The sequence below is a fragment of the Sylvia atricapilla genome, chromosome 20 (genome assembly GCF_009819655.1).
Source record: "Sylvia atricapilla isolate bSylAtr1 chromosome 20, bSylAtr1.pri, whole genome shotgun sequence".
Lineage (NCBI taxonomy): Eukaryota > Metazoa > Chordata > Aves > Passeriformes > Sylviidae > Sylvia > Sylvia atricapilla.
In genome coordinates, this window is record NC_089159.1 from 10167181 (window position 1) to 10190027 (window position 22847).

General features: G+C 50.4%; 1 protein-coding gene across 12 annotated transcripts in view; it reads right to left on the reverse strand.

The window, feature by feature from the left end:
• MSI2 (musashi RNA binding protein 2) overlaps positions 1–22847 on the reverse strand; it is a 199630-nt gene that overhangs the window by 16121 nt on the left and 160662 nt on the right. For 3 of the 12 annotated variants that reach the window (XM_066333579.1, XM_066333578.1, XM_066333582.1), the window contains exons 10-12: positions 20380–20454; positions 5478–5540; positions 1746–1837 (exon numbers count right to left, since the gene is read on the reverse strand). In XM_066333579.1, coding sequence (XP_066189676.1) covers positions 1746–1837; positions 5478–5540; positions 20380–20454 — 230 coding nt within the window. Of the gene's footprint in view, positions 1–1745; positions 1838–4078; positions 4106–5432; positions 5541–16718; positions 17159–20379; positions 20455–22847 lie in introns of those variants that run through there. The other 9 variants (XM_066333576.1, XM_066333572.1, XM_066333571.1 and 6 more) reach the window with 5 other exon arrangements.

Below are 22847 nucleotides of genomic sequence, written 5' to 3' on the forward strand. Positions count from 1 at the left end.
CCTCTCCCCCCTCACACACAGACCAACCACTGCCCCCTTTTTTATGGCCATGATTTGTTAAACTATGAGCAGATTAGATTTTGGAGCACCTTCCTTAAGTGTCAGGCAAGGCTTCCTGCACCCCACGCAGTTCATTGCTCCGCTGACTTTCAGGCACACTCCTCACTTCATCATGGGCACTGAACAGCAGGTTCCCATTTCCCTGGAAGGCTGAGATCCCAAGGGAACCTCATCCCTGCCTTGGCACACGAGGGTTCAGCTCCCTGGCAGCACCAGGGCCAGCTCAGCTCACCTTGCACCGTGTCAGCCCTGGTGGTTGTTTGCTTCATTTACTCAACCTTCTAATAGAGGTAAGGAGCAGATACAAATCCTTAATTACACTGGAAAGCCCATTCTGGATATTTTATTTCCTTTGAAAGCCCTTGCTGCCTTATGTGCATTAATGAGCAGAGCAGGGAGATCCTCCCACCCGGCACAGCTGGTTTTTGGGGATGGCCAGGGCGTGGGGAGCAGGGGAGGGGTGACCACACCACAGAGGAGCTTTCCTGCTCCCATCAGGATGCTTTCTGACAAGCAGCAAAGGAAACAAATAAAAGCCTAATTCGGGATCTCAATTACCATCTGTTGAATTTACTGACTGCGGCGCCGTCTCCGCATTTTCCAAGTCTAGCACAGAAACCCAGGCAGGAGAAGCAAAGCCACTGCTGGCTCGTGGCACAGAGGATGAACTCGCCTCGAACTCCTCACGCTGATATTTATGAAATGTTAAATCTTCATTTGAAAATGTTCCCTTAAGCTGGGTGACATGGCAATGAGTACGACCCATCACTAGCTCGGAGTCTCTGTTGCATAATAAGATTTAAGGTTTATGACCTACAAACAATCGCTTGGTGGCTCAGGACAGGCAGCGGGGAGCCGCCTCACGGACACGGAATTATTTGGATTCCCAAATGGAGTGATTTGTGTGTGGCACATCTGGTCTACGACCGCCAACGAATGAGTCTATGGGCTAATATGGACGAGTAACAGGCTGATGAAGAAACCATGATTGTAAAATGATTTGAAAAATACCCTAAGTTCTTTTGGATACAAAATAAAAATAAGAGGGTACAGTTATCATAGTCAGTGTTTCAAATCCTAGGGGGGGGGTTAATTTGAAAAAAAATAAATTATAATAAGGCCAGTTTTACTATCAGCATCACAGCATGTGCGGGTTCTTGTACAGAGGGTGTAGGTTGCCTACAGCCGGCTTCAATTTAAACTTCCAGATAATGGGATTTAACGAATAGGGCTCTATGGATCCAAGCCATCAGCAGCTCTCTGCTGTGTTATCCCTACGCTTTCAATCAGACCAAGGCTCTGCTTTTTATCTGCCACGCTCGTTCGCGTTGATGGTGCCTGTAATATCAACTCGACAATGCATGTTCTACAACTACATCTACTGCTACCAGTACGACTACTACAGTGCATGCATTTAGTTCAGTCCCACAGATACATACACTCTAAGAACAGGCAAGGGGAGATGTGAAATGTTTTACGGGACGACAGGTGTTTTGTTTTTTAAGTAAGGGAAATTAATAAAAAACATCAAAAGAAAGAAAGTGTACAAAAAAATAGAGACATTTCTCAAGAGTTGATATGAGTCGTTTCTTGAACCGTTTCGTCCGAACAAGCAAAAAACATGCAACCAGCTGCTACTAACAAGAAGCTGGACACTGAGAGAGGATTAATAGGTGTGGACAAACCTTCCCGCTGAGAGCGCTCAGAAGAGTGTTTGAGAGGAGGTGTGCACGTCCGAGTGTAAGAGAGGCCGGAAAGTTTGCCTCAGAGACACCCTCTCTCACAGCAGCCCCAACCAAGCAAGAGAGAAAACAACAAAACATAACTGCTCACACTCACCATCAAGGTCAGTAGCTCACGTTACGAGATTTGTTATAGCTGGCAAGTATAAAGTCCAGTAAGGGGTTGTTGGGGCGCAGGGCTCAAAGGCAGCACTGGCAAGCCGGGACTGGGGCCCAAAATCCAGATGTGCCAGGGGTCGGGGTGGGGAGCAGCCCCTGGCGCCGTGGCACTGCGCTGTCCCACTGCGCCGAGCGCCACTGGGCAAAGCCTGCCCCAGGGAGCTGGGACAGGGCTGCTTTAGTGTGGCCTCACGGCTTTTGTCTCCAGTCCTCAGGGAGGAACGGTTGGTAGCGACAGGTTTGGGAACTGGAAAAATCTCAGGCTTGTCAATGAACCACAGAGGAAGGAACGAAAACCCTCTCCTGTCAAATTTTCCTCGTCTCGCTCTCCTGCCAGATGAACCCCTCCCATGTCAAATGCAAGAGGAAAATGTGCCCCCACCCCCCCCAATGATTGTATTTTAAAAAAAGCATTTACACGACAAAAATGTTTTACACGTAAAACATGTCAGGTGGATTCAAAAGAAACGTGACACTGATAGTGAAGTTGTCTAGGAGGAGTTTGCAGCATTCAGACTTTTAACTTTGCTCGTTTTCCGTGGCTCAGGTCCCAATTCATTAAAAAAATACAAGAATGGGTGAGGTTGTCAAAACCAGTGGAGGGATTCGGCAGCACAGCCCCACCCGGAGCGAAGGGATGTGGCCAGACCTGTGTCTGCTGGAAGGACCTCAGCTGTCACCTCATCACTGGGATGTCGACTGGGGACGTGATTTATGACGAGCAGCCACGCGGGACGGGAATTTATGGTGGCACTGAGCACGGGGACAGGGACACGTCCCTTTCTGCTGCTTCTAGGACAGACCTGCTGTGACACAGAAGGACCTGTTCACCTAGCAAGGTCAGCTGGTGGCACAGTTGCCATAGAAAAAAGAAGGGGTGAGGGCAGGGAGGAGGCTCCGAGCAGGCTCCCTGCTGACTCAGCAAACATGCAGGTGGGTCCCAAGAGGAGGAATGTCACCCCAGGGACAAACCAAGGTGGTCAGCGCCCAGGGGCTTGGAGTGAGAGGGCTGCAGCTTCCTGGGGAGACCAAGACACGCAGCTGAAGGTGGATGCTCTCTCTGTGGGTGCTCAGGGTCCATGCTGGCACAGACGCCAGGAAGGTGGGGAAGAGCCGGCGGGACGGGGCCGGGGAGCTGCTGAAGAGGCAGCAGTGACGGGGACATTGATGACACGGATTGTCATCAACGCTTTCCAGGAACCTCCTGGACAATGCTGGCTCTGTGCTGCAGCCCTGGGCAGAGCTCTCCCAGCGAGCTGGGGCTGGTGGGAAGCGCCTGCCCGGGTGTTTCCCAGCTCTTTCCCATTTCCTGGCAGAAAGGGGCCAGCTGGGGCCAGCCGCACTGTGCTCTGTGCTTTGGACCAGGCACGCGTGAAGGGTGCGAATTTGTGAAGGAAAAACCAAAAAAAAAAAAACCCCAACTGAACAGGAAAGAAGGAGAAAAAAAAAAAAAAACCAAAAAACACCCCAGCCATTTTTTTTCTTGTAATGAATCGGGCCCGTACACTGCAGCGCAAGATCGATCGGACTCCACTGCTCCTGGATACAATTCACTACCATTGCTGATGGAGTGGCAAACCCAGGATGTGCCTTCCAAAACCAGCTCTGGATGGAGATGACTCTACAGAACCCCCCCGTTCCCAGACCACGGCTTGGTGCAGATGTGAGCAGGGCTGGTGACAAACCCACCTTCCTCCTTGAGACCTCAGGGCTGGGGGCGGGACGGGGGCTCTTTGGATTCAAGTTTTGGGGTTTTTGCCAGTTTTGTGCACGCAGGTAATTTTGAGGCTTGAAAAGACATTTCCAAACACCATACTGCTCTTTAAACTTGCCAGAAAGGGTGTTGTTAATTTAGGGTTAGATTTAGTTTCGTATTGCAAGTTCAAATCAAAGAACAAAAAAAAAAAAACGGAAAAAACAAATCAGAAAACCCAACAAAAGAGAAACCAAAAAACACTCAAATTAAAGACAAATGATTTTCAGGCACAGAATTGTTCAATGCTCAGTTCAGTTGTAATGGGCACCAAAAGCACTCAGATTAAAAAAAAAAAAAAAATAATCAGGGAAGCAACGTTAATCCAGCCAAACCCTCTGTGCCTTGCTAAGGGGCAACTCACCAGGTCTGTTTGCACGTAAAACAAAACCTGAAGGGCAAAACATGAGGAAGAGGCAGAAACAATGAGGTCTGTTTTCCTGGAAGCATATGCAAAAGCAATCTCGGGTTTTGTTTGGGTTTGGGGTTTTGGGTTTTTTTTCCCTCTTTGGGTTTGTTTTTCCCCCTCTGTGCCGGGGCAGTAGGAGAAGCTGGGAGTTGGGGGATCCCCACAACCAGGCTGGCAAGTCACCCCTTAGGCGCTCTCTACATGCCACAGGATGGAACTGGTACAGAGAGTCCTTTGTAGCCTGCAAGCAGTGCCAGTTTGCATGGAACGGAGTTCTCCTGGTGTCTTTCTTTGGCCTCCACGGCATCAGGCTCTGGCTGAGACACACCTGGGCCTGCGCCCACCTCCTGCTGCCTCACAAAAGCAGTCGGGGCTTTTTGGGAAGAGCCTCCTTAAACGTTTCCTGGTTTTTTGGAAAGCCTCTGCCAGCCCCCAGCTCAGCCAGGAGAGGGCTGGGAGGTGCTGCCAGCCCCGAGTCCCCCGAGGAGACGCTGGGACACAGGACACGGGGCTGGCAGTGGCTCCAGCCCGGACTGCTTTGGGAGCCCAGGGCTCACTGAGGGCTGCTCTGAACTCTGTCACCTGAGCAAAGCGTTGAGTCACACGTTTAGCAGAATTTAAACCTAAGGCAGTAATAACGGCAATTGGCAACCATTTGTTTCCCCCTTAAGGGGAAAAAAAAAAAAAAAAAAAAAAAAGTAAAAAGTTTTCAGAAGGACAGAAGAAAAGCTTTGTTGTTCCTCACAGGAGCAGCGGGGTTGGAGCAGGCAGGGGAGGTGAAGTGCCAGCTGTGTGCTGGTGCCAGTGGCACAAGTGGTGCCACCCCAAGGGACACGGCCCCTGGCCATGGGGGTGCCATGCTGCAGGAGGTGACAGTGGCTCCGGGCACAGCAGGAGCACCCAGAGCTGCTGCCACCCCCTCAACCCAACCCCAGCTTCCTGTGAGAAACCAAAACTTTTTTTCTGAAAACACAAATTAAATATTTTTATTTTGGGGTGTCTTTTAGAGCCTCGAATTTAAAACCAAACAAATAAAGAAACCAACGCAATAAAGGAATAAAGAAAGAAACAAATTGGAATATCTACCCTGGTTTTGGCAGTTCTCACGCCAATCTCCTGCAGGTGCTCCAGCCCCCGTGGCCTCTGCTTGTAGTTTGGGTTTGGGTTGGGATTGATTACTTATTTTTTTCTCTAATTTTTTTTTTTTTCTTTTTGACCGATTGTTTTCAGGTCCCCAGGATTAAGTGTGAGGAAAATCAGAGAAATGATGGAGAGCTGCAGCCACACAGAATACCGACAGAGCTTTTACCTGACCCTGCACTCTGAGGGTTTGCTCTTCCACGGGCCCCCCTACCTGATCCTCTTGCTGCTGCCACTGCTGCCGCTGCTACTGGTCCGTAAGCCGCTGCTGGAAAACCTGGCCGTGGAGAAAAGGAGAAGGGTAAAGACAGAAGCCAGAGGGTACCACGAGTCTCTGCAGGGCACAGGGATCCGGAGCTGGCCATCCTCTGTGCCACCAGCGCCTGGGAACAGCCCAGCCCTGGCCAGCTGCCCGTGCTCCCTGCCAGCACAAATCCCCCTGGCACGGAGGAATAGACACGCCGTGGAGCCAAGGAGGACAGGCAGGAGGCAGAGCCTGCAGCACTGGGCTGGTGTCTCCACGCTCCTGCAGGAACGGGGTCAGCCTGCTCCTCAAACAACCAGGGGATTCTCCTCCGGGCTTATTTGCAAGTGATAATAACGTGCTGGTCTCACAGACAAAGCAGTAATGGAAAATATGAGGAGGTCCCTCATGTCAAGATCACAAATTCGCTGGGATCAAGCAGAAAAAAAAAAAATCAGTGGAATGTGGCTCGAAAAAGAAAGAAAGAAAGAAAAGAAAGAAAGAAAGAAAGAAAGGGAAAAGCTCTTGAAAGCAAACCAGTCGCAGATCAAGGAGCTCTGTGACATCCTCCCTGCTCCAGGGAGCCGAGCCCTCACAGAGGAATGGAATGCTGCCAGCAAGGTTGCTGATTTACTTAATTAACATTCAAAAGAACTGCCAGAGACTCTGAGTTTCAATATATGTATTTTAAGAGGGCAATGGCAAAGTCCAGGTAATCAGCAAGGACCCCAAACCCCAAAGTCAATGACTCCAGGGAGGTTCCTGGTCTCGGGGAGCTCCAACTGCTCCTGCCACCCGACAGGACAAGCCCGGGGTGGCCACCACGATGGAACCTGGTCCTTAGCAGGCACCAGGACCACGACCACAGCTGCTTTGCAAGGCTGAGGAACCACAGGAGAACAAGTGAGGCACGGAGAAAGAGAAGAGTGAGCCTGAGAGCAAGAGAGAGAGCCCAGCACACTACAGCCCACTACCCTCAGCACTATGGCTCAGCTACAGCTCAGCTACCAGGGCAAGGAGCAGAGAACTAGGCTAGAATAACTTCAGGCTACTTAAAACATCAATCAAAAAAAGACGTACTTGCATTTAAATATGGTAATAGGGCTGTTGGGGGGAAAAAAATAGCAGAGGTAAATGTATGCAGAAGATCCCCAGGCTGGTGCTCCCCGTGCTCAGACCAGCACTTACAGCCACCCCTGGTCCTCCTGGTGAACCTGCCTGCTGGTACCTGCCACAGTGGAGTGGGATGTGGGGGGAAGCACATCCAGACTGGGGGATGCTGTAACCAGGGTTGAACCTGAGTGTTAAATTCCCTCTGGCCGGTGATGGAGCCATCAGCCCTGGGCAGGTCCCCCGACACACGATTAGGGCTGGAGGGAGAAGACTTCGGTGTGAAGAGTAAAACCAAGCTCCAAAGAGCAAGGAAGGCATCTGCAGGGCAAGGGCTGAGGCTCTGGGGTTTCATTTCCATGCAGAGCCAAGCTCTGGGTCGTTCCCCCTGCGGCTCAGACAGGAGCAGAGCTGGCACTGTCCCCTATCCCCCCCTGCCCACAGCCCAGGAGCAGTGTCCTCAGCGTTCCCATGGCACCTCCACACCAGCTGGCTGCCCGCAGATCTCCATTTGGAGGCTCCAGGGGCTCCCTAAACCATCCGTACGGGATCGGAGGAGCTGCGGGTTTTCCATAAAAAAGCCGCGGAATAAAACGCCTCTGCCAAAACCAATCAAATACCCTTCAAATCACCAAGCATCCCCTGGGAACAGCACAAAAAGCAGGGCTGGAAAGTTTGTTTCTCTTGTTCAGCTGCCAGGGACGCTCAGGATCTATTTGAAATGCAGGACAAAAAGTTTCTCCATGCAAAAGGAGAGTGAAATAACAAGGGTGGGGAAGGCGCTCCACGGAAAGAGCCTGAACAAAGGCTCCCTTATTGCATTCCAGCGGACAGATGTGTGAAAAATTAATCCCTCCGCCCCTGAAGAAAGCTTTTATCCCAATTCTGAGATAAAAGCAGCCCTGCTCCATGGCACTCCAAAGCGCTCAAGTGTGATCGCTGCTGGCGCTCCGGGCGGGACGCCGCAGGCAGGAGATGGAAACAGGGATTGATCACCAGCTTGGCAAAAACCTCCTCACTGATACACTCACAGGACGGCTCCATCACTGGAGGATCCCCCAATCAATCCAACCCACGGAAAGCAATCGATTCCCTGCTGACATGCCCTTTGCCAGGCACCGTGTCCCTGGCTGGGAACAGCTTCCCTGTCACTGCTGCTGTGACACCTCCCAGCACTGTGCCAGCTCACTCTGGGACCTCTGTGGCTCTTTGCCCCTGACCCTGGAGAGCCAGTGATGCTGTGTGACCTCCCAGCACTGTGCCAGCTCACTGTGGGACCTCTCAGCACTGTGCCAGCTCACTCTGGGACCTCCCAGCACTCTGCCAGCTCACTCTGGGACCTCTGTGGCTCTTTGCCCCTGACCCTGGAGAGCCAGTGATGCTGTGTGACCTCCCAGCACTGTGCCAGCTCACTGTGGGACCTCTGTGGCTCTTTGCCCCTGAGGGATGTGCAGCTGACACCATCTCGGCCCTCCCTGATGACAATCCCAGCACTGGGAGACACTGGGAGCACTGGGACAAGGAGCTGGAGCAGGGGACAAGGACAACTCATGGCCAGCAGAGTGTGTGAGGACAGTGCAGGCACCTCCAGGAGACAGCAATGGCATTGGGGACTGCTGCTGTGGGGGACCCCGAGGACCACAGAGGCCATTTGCTCCTTGTGCCAGTTGCCCAGGGGCTCCCAGCCTCCCAGTTAATTTTTAGCAAGCAGCTTGGAGGTAACTGGGTGCCAGGAATGGGCGTCTCAAAGCCAAGGGGAGCACTGATGGCAGCATCTCTGGATACCACCCTGGACAATCAGGAGCGTGGCCAGCACCAGCCCCACTCCCTCTGAGCCTTCTGAAGTCACCTGGGAAGTCCCAAGGGTGGAGGGAGAGATCAATTCATTCCTGGAGCTTGTTTAAGGCGCTGATTCCTGCTCAGATGAGCCCTGTGCTTTGTGTGCCCACTGCTCCCAGCTGCCCAGAGCAAACAGAGCCCAGAGGCACTGCAAGGGCCAGCAGGGCCCACTTTAGGCACTGCAATTAGAAGGTATTTTACAATAAACGCTTTGCACTGGGCTCACACGCTGTCCAGGAAAGCCCTGAGGATTCACAGCAATTTCATGCTCTCTCATTGCTCAGAATGAGCCAAAACCAGCGTTCCAAGTGCAATTTTTCACAGATAAATTTTCCTGCTTCCTGCATCAATAGTTTCACTTCAAACAGCGAAGCAGTTGAGGGAAGATGGACAGATCTGGGTTAATTCTTTGCCCTGAGGTCCCAGATTCAGTCCACGGCTGTTGTCTCTCCAAGGCACAGGTGAATTTGGGAGAGGAGGGATCACAGGGTGGCACAGCCCTGGAGCACACAGCCCCACTGTCTTGCTCTGGGCACTGCAGTGGGAGCCCAGCACGGAGCAGATTTTCCAGGGGCTTTGTGAACAAATCTGGCAAGCACAACCCTGCCTGAGCAGGGCCAGTCTCCACAGGGGCTTTAGGGGCTCACCAGATCTCTGCCCTGCTCCAGCTCCTGCTCCTGCAGTGGTGGGACCATCAGTTCTCCTGCCCTGGGCTTGGCTACAAGGCAACCACAAGGGAATAACCCAAGAACCATTTGCATCCCCCTTCCTGCTGCCAGGATCCTCTCCCTGCAGCTCTGGCTCTAAAAGGAATCACTGACTCCTTCAGCCCTGCTCTGATCTGCCTTTGAAGACCTCAAAATATCTTGCATCCTCAAAGCAAACACAAGCCCATCCTCTACAACCAGACAAAAGGAATCAACCCCAAAAAAGGGCACGAAGATCATGGAATTAGTTCTTACATCAAAAAATACCAAGCAAAGAATTTCCTCTGCTTTAATGGCCAAAGCACTTGGGCACCCAGGGTTGGATGTTCAGGCTTCAGCAAGGAGCACAGGGATTTCAAACAAGAAAATGCAAGCTGAGATGCTCAACTCACCACCTGACTTCAGAAAACAGCCAAAATCATGGAACAGGCACGGATAATTAAATAAAAGCCATCATGAAACTGCACCTGGGAAGCACTCCCCTCACTCTGTGCTCATGGGGTGTTTGGAGTGTCCAGACACCAGCAGCAGACTGGTCTGTGCAGTGTTTTGGGGGTCCCTGTGCTGAGGGCATTGAGCTCAGAGGCTCCTTCAGCCCCCAACACTTCAATTCTTACACTTCTGGTGGTCCCCAGCGTGTTGACCTGAACCCTGCCCCTTCAGGAGGGTCCCTGGATCTCTCAGGGAAAAAGTGCAAAGGCTGGAAAATGAATTCATGTGCAGGCTGAGCAGAGAGAGGAGCTGGGGGGCTGATCCCCTTCCCAAAGGGCACTCCCAGAGCTGATCCCCCATCCCAAAGGCACTCCCAGAGCTGATCCCCTTCCCAAAGGCACTCCCAGGAGCTGATCCCCATCCCAAAGGGCACTCCCAGAGCTGATCCCCATCCCAAAGGGCACTCCCAGAGCTGATCCCCTTAACCAAAGGGCACTCCCAGAGCTAATCCCCATCCCAAAGGACACTCCCAGAGCTGATCCCCTTTTCCCAAAGGGCACTCCCAGAGCTGATCCCCTCTCCAAAGGCACTCCCAGAGCTGATCCCCTCTCCAAAGGCACTCCCAGAGCTGATCCCCTCTCCAAAGGGCACTCCCAGGAGCTGATCCCCTCTCCAAAGGGCAGTCCCAGAGCTGATCCCCTCTCCAAAGGGCACTCCCAGAGCTGATCCCCTCTCCAAAGGGCACTCCCAGAGCTGATCCCCTCTCCAAAGGGCACTCCCAGAGCTGATCCCCTCTCCAAAGGGCACTCCCAGAGCTGATCCCCATCCCAAAGGCACTCCCAGAGCTGATCCCCTTCCCAAAGGCACTCCCAGAGCTGATCCCCTCTCCAAAGGGCACTCCCAGAGCTGATCCCCATCCCAAAGGCACTCCCAGAGCTGATCCCCTTCCCAAAGGGCACTCCCAGGAGCTGACTGCCCCCTTTCAAGCGGCGATCCCAGCAGCTTTGATCAGCCCGAAAAGCTGCACCAGGCTCACAGCTGTCATTTCAGATGGGTTCTCGCTTGCATTATTCTTTCCATTAGGCTGTGTTATCCTCTTTGGAGGATCTTTAGGCTTCATTTCAAAAGTATCAGAGACTCAAAACCATGAAGCAGAAGAGCCTGGTAGGTTTTTTTTTTTTTTTGAAGGCAGGCAGGCGTGGGTCCAATTTACCGGGCAAAAATGTCGTCTTTAATGGTGAACACACACAAGAGAAAGCTCCATCCCAAAACAATCCCTTTATGTTTAAAACCTTCATCTTCCAGGCTCTCTGTCTCACACTCCCCCTCCCTTTCTATAAGGAAACACGAATGACAAAGAAAAAAAAAAACCCGCTACCACTCCAAGCTTTAGATGAACAACTCCGTGCTGAATATTTAGAGAAGAACGTACACCCAGAGATATCAAATGTTCCCTACAACTGATCAAAGATCGGGGTTCTACCACATCCTTCACAGCTCATTACCACGGTTTAGTAGCAATTAACTCCTTGGGATCTGACTGCAGACTCTGAAGCGTTTTCCAAAGGAATGTGGGGCAGCAAGCAGCCCAGCTTGGGATGTCCTAAGCTTCCCAGTGCCCCCGGTGTGCCTGCAGGGGTGGGACAGTGCCAGCCACGGCACAGCTGGAGAACAGGACCCAGCACAGCAGGGCACAGCTCCAGGGGATCGGGACACTACTTTCCTCAGGTTTTGATCAATTCTGTTAACACTTTCAGCATCTCCAAGGCTGCTCCCAGTCCTGTATTGCAGCAGCCCCTTAAGTGCTTCCCTTTGTTTTTTCCCACTGTGTCACATCAACCCTGTTAAAATCTCTTTCAGCAAATCAGGGAATTTTAAACCATTTTTATCATGAACCCTCATCCCAGAGCCCCTGCAGCATCCAGGGCACAGCCTGCACGAGGTCTGTCCTGTGTCTGCAGATGGATGTTATCACGAGCAAATATTCCCATTCTGGAATTCCAACAAAACTATAAATCCCAAATATAGTTCATTTAAAATTTGGCACTTCCACTTTATGTACAGTAAATGATCCATTTTTCAGCTATTGGGACTCTCAGGCCGTGGCTTTTAGGATGAGAATGGTGCATTTCTGCCCAATAATTACTTTATGCATCAGTGAGACAAAGCCTTGCTTGTCTCCAAACTATCATCCTGTGGCACTTCAAGTGCAACAACCCTTTCGCAGTTATTTCACTACACTGAAAACTGGGAAACTTCTCAAAGGCAAACCGTTTGTTCTAAAAAAAACCCCACACCCTTTTATTCAAAAAACCACAAACCAAGAAGCGAAATCTGGCAGCTGGTTTAGGTTATCAACATCCAATATCCAACCAAACCCTGTCCTCTGGCAGTTTGAAGCCATTCCTCTTTGTCCTGTCCCCCTGTTAATAGTCTCTCTCTCCATCTTTCCTGTGGGCTCCCCTGAAGCCTTCTCTCCTCCAGGATGAATAATTCCAACTCTCCCAGCCTTTCCTTGTAGGAGAGGTGCTCCATCATTCCCTTTCACACCTTGGTGTCCCTCCTTTGGGACATTTTAAAGGCCAAAGTCAAACATTCACTGCAGATTTTTAATCAACAAGTTAAACCCAAAGGGAACACCCAGGAGCTCACTGGCCCCACGCTGCCTCCAGCACAGAGCTCTGAATTTGTGCCTTTCAGTCACCTGCTGCTGCAGGAACAAGGGCAGGTGAGATGGAACCACATTAAGGCTCCTATTTGGAGTTCAGCAACGTGGCACTGATTTGCTTCAAGCCTCATTTCCGCCGCTGCGGCGGAAAAGAAAATGAGCTATTTGGTTAAGCTGCTTGTCTCAATTTTTATGAATGATCTAAACTACCTGGGTAAGTATTATTTAAAGACAGGTCCTTGATGATGAACAAAGGCATGAAAAGAACTTGTGTCTGGAGGCTGAAGCCGGAAAAATTCAACACAAAGAGGCAACTTCATAAAAGAGAAGGCAGTAAATCACAGGGCGAGGTTATCAGAGGGTGGGGACCCTTCACCACTCGTGTGCAGCTCACCCAGCACAGACAGGGACCTTCCCAGGGCCCCACTGGAGCAACTGCCACTGGGCATTCCAAAATCCAAATTATGAAACAGGCCACAGGAGAGGGTTGGGATGCTGAGCCCAGAGATCTTCAATGCATTGCTGCAGCAACTACCATCACTGCTCGTGGGCAAGGCAGGATGAGGGAGCTCCCCAATGGCCAGCTGGAAAGCCTACTGCTAAAACATTCACATTTGAATGTTTCTGTGCTATAAGGAGACTGATCTCGTCCAGTTCTTTGCAATTTGTTAAGAATTGTCTCCACTGAGGCACAAGGCAGGGGAGCTGTGGTGCTCTGGCTGGCTCAGGCACAGAGAATTCCTCAGAGCAGGATGAGCATCCCCAGAGCACACTCCTCCTGCAGGGTTAGAGCCACGTTTTCCTCCACACACCAGTGTTTGTGTCATGCCTCTTTAACCCTGTGAGTAATTGCTCTCATTAACCCTCCTGGTCACTGCAGCTGTGGCCTCAGACTCAGTTTCACAGCTGCCACTCGCTCTGGAGCTGCAGCATCACCCCAAAACACAAACCCTGGACAGACACCAGCACGCTGGGATTCTTTTTCCTTCTCTCTCCTCTCTGCCCCTTCAGGATCACTCGTTTTCAGGGCAATGAACCTCGAGTTTTAAAGCCTGTAACACCAGGCACAGATCAGTGAGCAGCCAAGAACAGGACAATCAGTGTTCAAGTTCAACATGTTCTTATTTCTCAGTTATTCAAGTTATAAGTGGAGAACGATCTAATGAAGGACCTGGGCAGTTTGGGGGCCTCAGCCAGACAGGATTTTTAGGGAAACCTCCAGAGCAGCCTCCCTCACACTGAGAGGATGGGGCAGGAAAAGGGGGACAGGCTCCACTTGGAGTGGCCACACTCTGCTGCCACTGCCAGTGCTGGGAGCTGGACCATCAACACAGACCAACAGCTCCATCCTGGAAAACCTCACCTTAAATCTAACAATAGGATTACTTTACAGGGAGCTGGAAAAGGCCTTTTACACAATTCTCTGCAACGTCAAAAAACCACAGCTTTTCTCAGAAAAACTGTGCCCAAAAGGCAAAGGCACTTCAGCTCTGCTCAGACTTGGAGAACAGCCCTAGAGACCATTTTTTTCCTGCACCAAAACACAATCATCTATGCAGAACTTGAAGGAGAACCTTCTGGCTGGAGATTGATGAGCTCTGCTATATTAATTTCTCAGTTTGCTGTCTGCAGTTCCAGCTGCTCCTCCCTCCAGGGATGTGCCTGCAATGAGGAAGGGCCCCTCCTCAGCAAAAGAACACCCAAAAGTTTAGTGTTAAACCAGGTCCAGTCTCTGTTTTCAGGGATGGAGGCTGAAATGGAGAGGTGGGAAGAGGTAACTCAGGTGGCTCCAAGAGATTCCAAGTGCACTCTGTAAACCAGTGATGCCATGCAGATGCAGGGATGTGTTGAGGTGGAAACAAGGCATGCAGTGCAGTGCAGGGCAGAGCCGAGCAGATTGAAGCAGTTAAGAAAGAGTTAGACAAAGGAGTGAGAAAAATCTCCAGCTTTGTTCCACGTCTCTTGCCGTTACAAGGCTTAACTAACTGAACAATTTAAAGTAGGTTTTACATTTCCTCCTCCTGTTTTGCAGCTGCCACCAGGTCCTCCTTTTCTGAGCGTTAGGTTTGATCATTCCAGGATCCAGACAAACTCTGCTCCCATTAGAAAATGTTCTACAAGCCTCACACTTGTGTAACAGTGCTTGAAGAGTGCTTTACAGAGCTGACCCCCATTAATACAGGCTTCATCCCTCCCTGTGGGCACAGGAGCCATGTGCAGGCAGCACTTTAAACCACTTTACCTCAGCAGAGGAGGAAGTTGGGTGCTCCAGCACAGGGGAATGTGTCGTGGGGTCAGTGCAGCAGCACGTGCCCCAGGCTGGGTGTTTTACACCACTGCACACGGGACAGAGGGAATGGCTGGGTTTGGGATGCTGCAAACACACCCTTTTCCATCCCCACTGCACTCCCAGGTTATTAAAAGGTTCCCCTTCCAGGGAAAACTGTGCAACAGGATTTGCACTGGGGTGTCCTAAACCCCAGACACAGGAACCTCCTTCTCCCTCCTCCTCCTCTCAAGACACTGTGACAAAGAAGCCTTAGGCATAACACAGTAATTCCCCTTATCTTTGCCTCCAGTTCCTTCTCCTCACCTGGAAAACTCCTCTTTTCTAGTTCTCACCTCCTAGGTAACATAACCCCTCACAGGACACCTCCCTGCCCAGCCCTGATGGGTGAACACTGTGGGACTGGCAGCAGGAAACAAACTGAATTAAACTCAACAAAATGTTGGTTTTAATGCCCTCATAATAACAAACCCCATCAGTCTGAGACTTTGAAGCATCTTCTGTTGCATTTCCACTGCCCCAGGCACTGCAGGAGCATGACCCAAGGCTGAGCTGGTGGCCTTTTGCAGCACCAATATTAATAAGCAAATATATTTCCCTGAGCTCTGCAAAGTTTGTGAGAATATTTGTTTTTCTCACCTCTCACCATATACCAAGGTTTTAATAAGCTTTAACAAACATACAAGCAAACAAACCCTTAATTAAAATAAATAACTTAAATTTCTAACCTGAAAGCTCCTCTGAAACTTCGACAATCCCCAAACACTCAGGTGATGATAGGAGAAAACAGAACTGGGATAAAGACAGTGCAGGAACATCCCACCACAGTGGTGGAGGACCAGTGGGGATGCTGCAATTTCCTCTCCCACCAGTTATTGAGTGCATTTTGTCTTTTTTTGGGTGTAATTTCTGCTGCAAACACAGCTCACATGTAACTGCTCCTCTGCAGGTTCTTCAGTGGGTCACACGCTCTGAGTGATGGTTGTTTTATTCTTTTATTCAACTGTCATTGGTACTGGTTATTTGGGGCGTCCAAACCAAAATATTAAAATTGCAAGCTAAGAGAGCAGAACACAGCAGATCCGTTGTAAACAATTTATTATTATTTTCTACCTCAGTTACTTACAGGAAAAAAAAAAGTCATAAAAAAGAAAAAAAAAAAAAAAAAAAAAAAAGCAAAAAAAAAAAAAAAGAAAAGCACAGATGGACTATTTACAAAAAATGAGAAAATTCACAATAGCTGAAATGTTTGCAAATCATGCACACTAAGACAAGTTCACAAAAGCAAAGCAATTCATAGCAAAAAACCCCAAACAAAATAATAAGAAGCCATACAGATTAAAAAAAGCTATTGCCTGCAGAAAAGTCAAAAGAAAACTACCCAAGTATTACATCAAGCATCTTTAATGAAATGAACAGCACAGCCATGGATTGTAGAGCCTTTGACACCAACATTTTAAACAAGTGGATTAACAAACATTAAAATGCATTACAGTTCTACTGTAAGCATGCAACGTACTTCTCACAAACTTATCAAAGGGGTAGCAACACCTCAAGAAGAGCAGAATTGAATCAGAATGTGTGTTTTCTACCCAAAAGTCCAGGATCTGGTCTTGTTAAAGCCAGTGGGTGGAGTTTGCAGCTCTCCTGCCATTTGGGTGGGGAGGAAGAGGCGCAGTGGGACGCAGCTTAAGCAGGGAAAGCTCGGCCAGAATTGAGGAAATTTGCCCATGATTTGCAAGCAAAGTTTGGAAGGAGAAGCAGCTGCAGGGAGCGTGCAGGACCATCGCTGGTCAGATCAAAGGATCAGAGAAAGCCAGAATGGTTTGGGTTGGAAGGGACCTTAAAGGCCACCCAGTGCCATGGCAGGGACACCTCCCACTGTCCCAGGCTGCTCCAAGCCCCACTGGCTCTGGGAGCAGGGCAGGGATCAGCAGCTGCCTGAGCCCCTCTCTCGTGGTGGCACCTCACCAGGGCCCTGTGTGACAGTGGCAGCTCCCCAAGAGCCCCCAGGCCAGAGGGAAGGGGATGGGACACGAGTGGGGCAGTGACACCGCGGGGTGTCAAGGGACAGGAGACTCCTGACTCACTCCACCCCGGGTGGGATTTGTGCTACTGCTGGACTTCACCACCTTAAAAAGCGCCAAGTCGCTCTCTTTGGGGCTGTCTGTGGGACCAAATCGACCCCAATCATCCTTCTTGCTTCCTTGATAAAACGATTTCTTAAAAAGTTTGTGAGAAGTCATGCCTCCGGAACGCCCCTGACCCCATCCTTGTGAGTTACATTCCAAGTGGCCATTAAAAACTCATAACAAAGCAGAGGAAAAAAAATAATTAAAAAAAAAAAAAAAAAAAAAAAAAAAAAAAAGCAAACTCAAAGCAGTGAGGATATGGAGCCTTTAAAAAAATAAAAATAAAATAAAAAGTCCAGTCAATCAAACCAGCCAGTAAGAGCAGCAATTTTTCAGTGGACATTGATATTAAACATGGACCACCCAGGCTTTCTCTGTCTCTCTCTCATTAGCACTGAAGTAAACCCCGATTAATTTGTTATGCATCTTTAAGAACTAGTTGATAAAAATTATGTCTTGTGAAATCGGCAAATAGTCTGCAAAGTGAAATAAGAACAGAAATTAATAGATTAAACTGAAAAGATAAGTCCCAGAAATAAAATAAAAAAAAAAAAAAGAAGAGACACAGAAAGGGAGTGATTGCAATTAAAATAAAAAGAAAAGAGGCAATGTACTGCATGAGGAAGGGCTGGGAGAACAACGGGATGGGAGGAGATAGAGCAGTTGCCAAAGGGTCGTGTGTCTTACCCCTGGAGCCAGGGACTGTCCCATGCCACAGCAAGTGGCCAAGGTGTGGCAGAGGACATGGGACAGCCCCTGAGGGGACACAAGGGAATGGGAATGCAAATAGCTGCGTCCTGGCATTTGTACCTCCTTCACTTGGACAACAGGAAAAACCATCAGGACAGGTCAAAGAGAAGGGAACTCCTTTTCCTGCCCTTAATTTACTGCAGCAGTACCTGGGCAGCACAAGCTGTGCCTGTGACAGCCCTGGGGGTGACAGCAGCACGGCCACCCTGCCCAGTGGCAGATGGAGCAGGGGCAGAGGACAGCAGTGTGCTGTGCCAACACTGCACAAGTGCTGGGAGCAGCCCAGAGTGGGACTGGACATCCCTCCGTGGGTTTGTTCTGGGGCTGCACCAGCACTGCACAGGGCCAGAGGAAGCTCTTGGAGCAGGGATGCTCCTGAGAAACAGCCCAGCACTTCTCCCTCAACAATGCTGATGTTTTAAACCTCACAACTTACTCCTGCCCTCTCCTGAAGGGCTCCCTGGTGCTCTGTGGCACTGGGCTCTCTGTCCCCAACACCTCCTGCTCCTGCTGCTGGGCCATTCCTCACAGCACACCTCTGCCCAGGACACTCCTGCACGCTCCAGTGGGCTGTGATTCTAGAGACCAGAGCCCCAAATCCCCTGAGAAACTCCCAACAACTTTGGGAAGCTTCTGACTGCTGCTGAGGAGTGACTGATCCGGGCAGGAGGGGAGCAGGGACAGAGCTTTGGGGCAGGGGAACTCAACAAGGTGAGACAGGAGCCTGAGCATCTCCTGGAGCTGCCTGGCTCCCCTGGGCCCCACGGCCTTCTGGTGGGGACAATCCACCTGGATTTCATTTTCCATATTCCACCTCTGCAGGAGGCTGAAAATCACCAGGCAGCAACTGCAAGTCCTGCTTTGATAAAAACAGCCCCTTAATAAAAATACACCTAAAGAGGGGTCGAGTCAGAGGGGGCCTTTGCTGTCAGTGAGCAAAGATGTTTGCCTTAGACACATTAATAATTAAACTCATCTAAGCTCTGCCCATTTCCATCATTAAACCTATCAAAGGTGTCTCTCCTTCAATGCCTCCGTTTGGATCAGCTGGTACATGGGATTGTGAGGAGTCAGAGCATGAGACAACACACACACACACACCTGCTGAAGCCTCCTCCTCCTCACCTCCAGCTCCTGGCTGCAATCCTGCCCGACCACACTGTCCTGCTGGTTCCAGTGGAACCAGAGCTGGTGTCACCTGGATCTGGGGGCCTTGTCCCCACCAGCACCATGTCACCCAGCAGCTCTGCTGTCTGCCTGACCACCCCAGTTCAGACCTGGCCTGGTCCAGGTGGGAAAATGTACCACAGGTGGGAAGAGGTGGCCGAGTTTTCAGAAGAGCCCTGGCATTTGTGAATTCAAACACACAAACCCTCACAGCGCTGCTCCCCTCGGTGTTAAACCAGCTGCACAATAACCCCAGCACCAGGACACTGCTCAGCCTACAGATGACAACAATCCGTATTTTTCCAAAGCAGGGTCTCATCTGAATGGCCTAGGGCTGGACACAAGGCTCCACGTTGGCCCCAGGGGTAGCCAAGCACTGCCCACGTCCTCACCCATCCTAGAGAACTTCCCTGTGAGCTGCTGGTTTTCCTCCTGCCCCTCCCTGCTCCCTGCAGGGGCGTTACTGGGTGTCCCTGTCACCCCAAGCCCCCACCCCTGCCCTGTGAGCCCTGAGGAGCACTGGCCCTTGTCAGGAGGCTGCTCAGGAATTCAGGGGTCTCCTCACCGTGGTGGCCAGGTGGGCTTCAGCCACAGACAGAGCAAAGCCACAGCTCTGTTTGCTCCAGCTGCCTGGGAACACCCTGGGCTGAAAGGAAACTGTGTGACCTGTGTGGTGGCAGTCCCACTGCGGGATGTGCTGGAAAGGGCAAAGCTTTGGATGGGCTTTGCTGCCTGCCCCACCCCTGCAGGTGTTCCAGGCCAGGCTGGATGGGGCCCTCAAAACCTGAGCTAGTGGAAGGACTCCTGCTCACTGCAGGGGCTGGACCTTTGAGGGTCCCTTCCACCCCAAACCATTCTAATTCTGTGCTTCCACCACCTGATTTTCCCTGAGCCCCCCCGAACCAACACCAATCCCCAGCATCCACACAGGGCTGGAGCAGGGCATCCCACCCAAAAATCCAGCATCCACACAGAGCTGGAGCAGGGCATCCCACCAAAAAATCCCCAGCATCCACACAGGGCTGGAGCAGGGCATCCCACCCAAAAAATCCACACAGAGCTGGAGCAGGGCATCCCACCCAAAAATCCAGTATCCACACAGGGCTGGAGCAGGGCATCCCACCCAAAAAATCCACACAGAGCTGGAGCAGGGCATCCCACCCAAAAATCCACACAGGGCTGGAGCAGGGCATCCCACCCAAAAATCCACACAGGGCTGCATTCTGCTGCTGGCAGGGATCCCCCAGAGCCCAGCAGAGGACACACAAGGCAGAAATGGAATTCTTCTGCCCTCCAGAAGTGGAATTCACTTACCAGAGGCCAGCACGGGGAGCAGTGTGCGGGTCCCTGTGTGCGTGTGCGTGTCTGTGTGTAGCTCTACAGTATCTATGAAAGGAAAAACCCATCAAAGGGAGGGGTAACAGCTCTCCAGTGATCTCTCTTGCTTTTATGTTTTTTTTCTTTTTTTAATTTAAGAAGTTTGTTTTCAAATAACCAGTACCAATTTATACACTAGGAAAAAAAAATAATAATGTGTTGAAAAGATGTCGCTATAAAGGTCTGTTTTAAAATAGTTTAAAAAAAAAAACCAACCAAACTGCTGTTGTGTGAGATGCTCCCTGCAGACTTGCCTGTCTCAGCTTGCAGCTACAGACTTAAAGGAAATAAAAAGATCCCCCACAAAAACAAAAACCCCAAAAAAACAAACAAACAAACAAAAAACCAAAAAGAAGAAGGAAAGAGGGGAAACGAAGCAAATCTGCAAATGAGCTGTACGTACCTGGGAACTGATAACTGTAACTTGGGGCAAATCCAGGGTATCCTCGGCCATATGTTGCAACAAAATTCGGGTAACCTTGATCACAGAGATGTGAAAAAAAAAAAAAAGAAAACAACAGAGAGAAGTTTGAGCATTAATGAACGGGTTTTTTGGAAGGGTTTTTTTTTCTGGTTTGTTTTTTAACACAATGACAGGGAGGACGGGTGAGACCTAATTTTACGGAAGGTATTAAAAAATCCGATTTATTCTGCTCATGCCAAACTGCAGAGAGGTTTCATCACGATCCTGAATAGAAACATCTCGAGCTGGCCCAGCTCTGAGCAGGAGCCCTGTCACTCTGGTAATTAACATGCACTTTGGTGTCTGGAGCCCAAGGACTGTGCATACTTGTTAGCTGGAAGAGTAAATGCCAAATGCTAAGGCTAAACACATAACACGGGTTTGCTCTGACATTTGGAGAGCTTACAATGAATGTACTTTGCTTCAGAGCTATTGACAGTTGGAGATTAAGGTAGTAGTAATTCTTTATCCCGGGAGTGTGAAGGACAACAGTTAACACATCAAAGAGTTGGAGGCAGCGGCAGCAACGAGCCAGGGAGTCAAAGAGCTTTTAATTTTTCAGGAAAGTAAAAGGAAGCTGCTGCAAGGTGCTTCCAAAAGCCCCTTCTGAGGCAGAATTGCTGACCTCGGGCAGCTCTGGGAGGTTTATTAGGAGAAGAACTCACTTGAGAGCATTTAATGAATAAAAACAGCTCAGGGAAAGCACGAAGTGGCAAGTCTGCTGGCTTCACCCTCCTGTCTGGGAATGTGCTGGGTGTCCCACTGATCCCTGGCTGTGTCACACACTGTGACACCCCTGTTCACTTCCCCACAGCCTTCCCTCTGCTCCCACAGTGCCTATTGACCTGGATGGCCAATGTCCCAAAGTGTCCTATGCACTCGGGTTTCCTAAAACTCTACCCTCACACGGATCCTCAACATTTCCTCGCTGCCTTTTCCTAAGAACAGGCACCACCCTGAGCAATTCCAGTGCTCAGAACGTCCCCACTGAGCCTCAGCATCAGCCCAAAGCAGGAAACCACCAGGAAAAGTTTTCTCCTGCTGCCTGAAGTCATGGGAATCTCGGCAGCAGCCGGGCTGCAGCCCCAGAGCAGCTCAGCAGGCGAATGGCTCTTCTGGGGGGCTCCTATCTCTGCTTTTATTCCTCCTTTAACACACTCATCCATCACCCAGCCGTTTTCCTGCTGCACCAAGTCCCTCCATTGCCCATCAGATTTCTATATACACGCAGTGTACTATTAATCATCATCTCCAAGTGGAAGATAAAAATGCTTGGATGAATTCTGATGCTGGGATTAAGCAGTGGCAGCCCCGCGACGCCCGGACAGCACGCGGTATGTACACACTGCTTAGCCCTCCTTTCACAGCTCAACAGCTGGATTCCCTTCGAAATTAATCACCTCTGTCATTAAATCAGATCTTTCACAGTTAAGCTTTACAAACCCTTTTTTTCCTTTTTTTTTTTTTTTTAAACAACGCTATTGATAAATGGATTGTTTGCTAAGTACGCAGCGCCATTAACACCACTGAAAAATCGCTCTGTGGTGTCCAATTCTCTCCTTGCCAAGAGGAAAGAATTCAGTTTGCTCTGGTTCAGACAATTCTGAAGCAGATCTGTCGGCTCACAATTGTCAGGGCACAGGGACTCAGGTGCTGGGCAGCCCCTGAGCTCTGCCCGTGTGGTACCTGTGGCCCCAGGCAGGTGAGCAGGGTGGGAGATGGCAGCTGCCCACAGGGCTTTGGATGCCACCTCCTCTGCTGCCTGCCCTGGCATGGCCTTGGCTCTGAGCCCAGGGCAGCCCAAACCCAAAGCTGTGCCTCACAGTCACAGCACCAGCCAAAGCTGCCCGGGGGCTCTGCTGGCACTCGGCGCTCTCAAAGTCAGGCAGATGAAATCATAAATTTATAATACAACATTACTTCAATTTTCCTCTTCATTTACTGCTGCAGTGCCCAGCTCTGCTCTAATGACTCGAAGCCTGATCCTCGTGGGGACATTGCCTGGCTGAATATCAATGGTGTCTGACACCACGTGGAGGCTTCATCAGGCCAAACGATGGCTGTGCTGACCTACCCAACATCCCCATTAGTGCCATCCTCATCCTGCACCGGGCACCCAGGAGCTGATTTCCCTTGGTAGTCCTGCAGAGTGACCAATGCCTTGTAAGCAAACCAAAAATCCAAGTTTTGCCTGGATCACCTCCTTCAAAGCAAGACTCTCCTGTCCATGGAAGCAGAACTCAAACCAGCAGCCAAACCACTTTCACACCACTGCTTCTACCCAGCTCCTGTCCAGGCTGTGGAAACGTCTTCTCATTTTACAATTTGCTAATGGGGTAGACAAAAGCTCATGGGCACGCTGAGCACACAGGAGCCAGGGGACCCGTGCAAAATTGGTTCAAATGCTC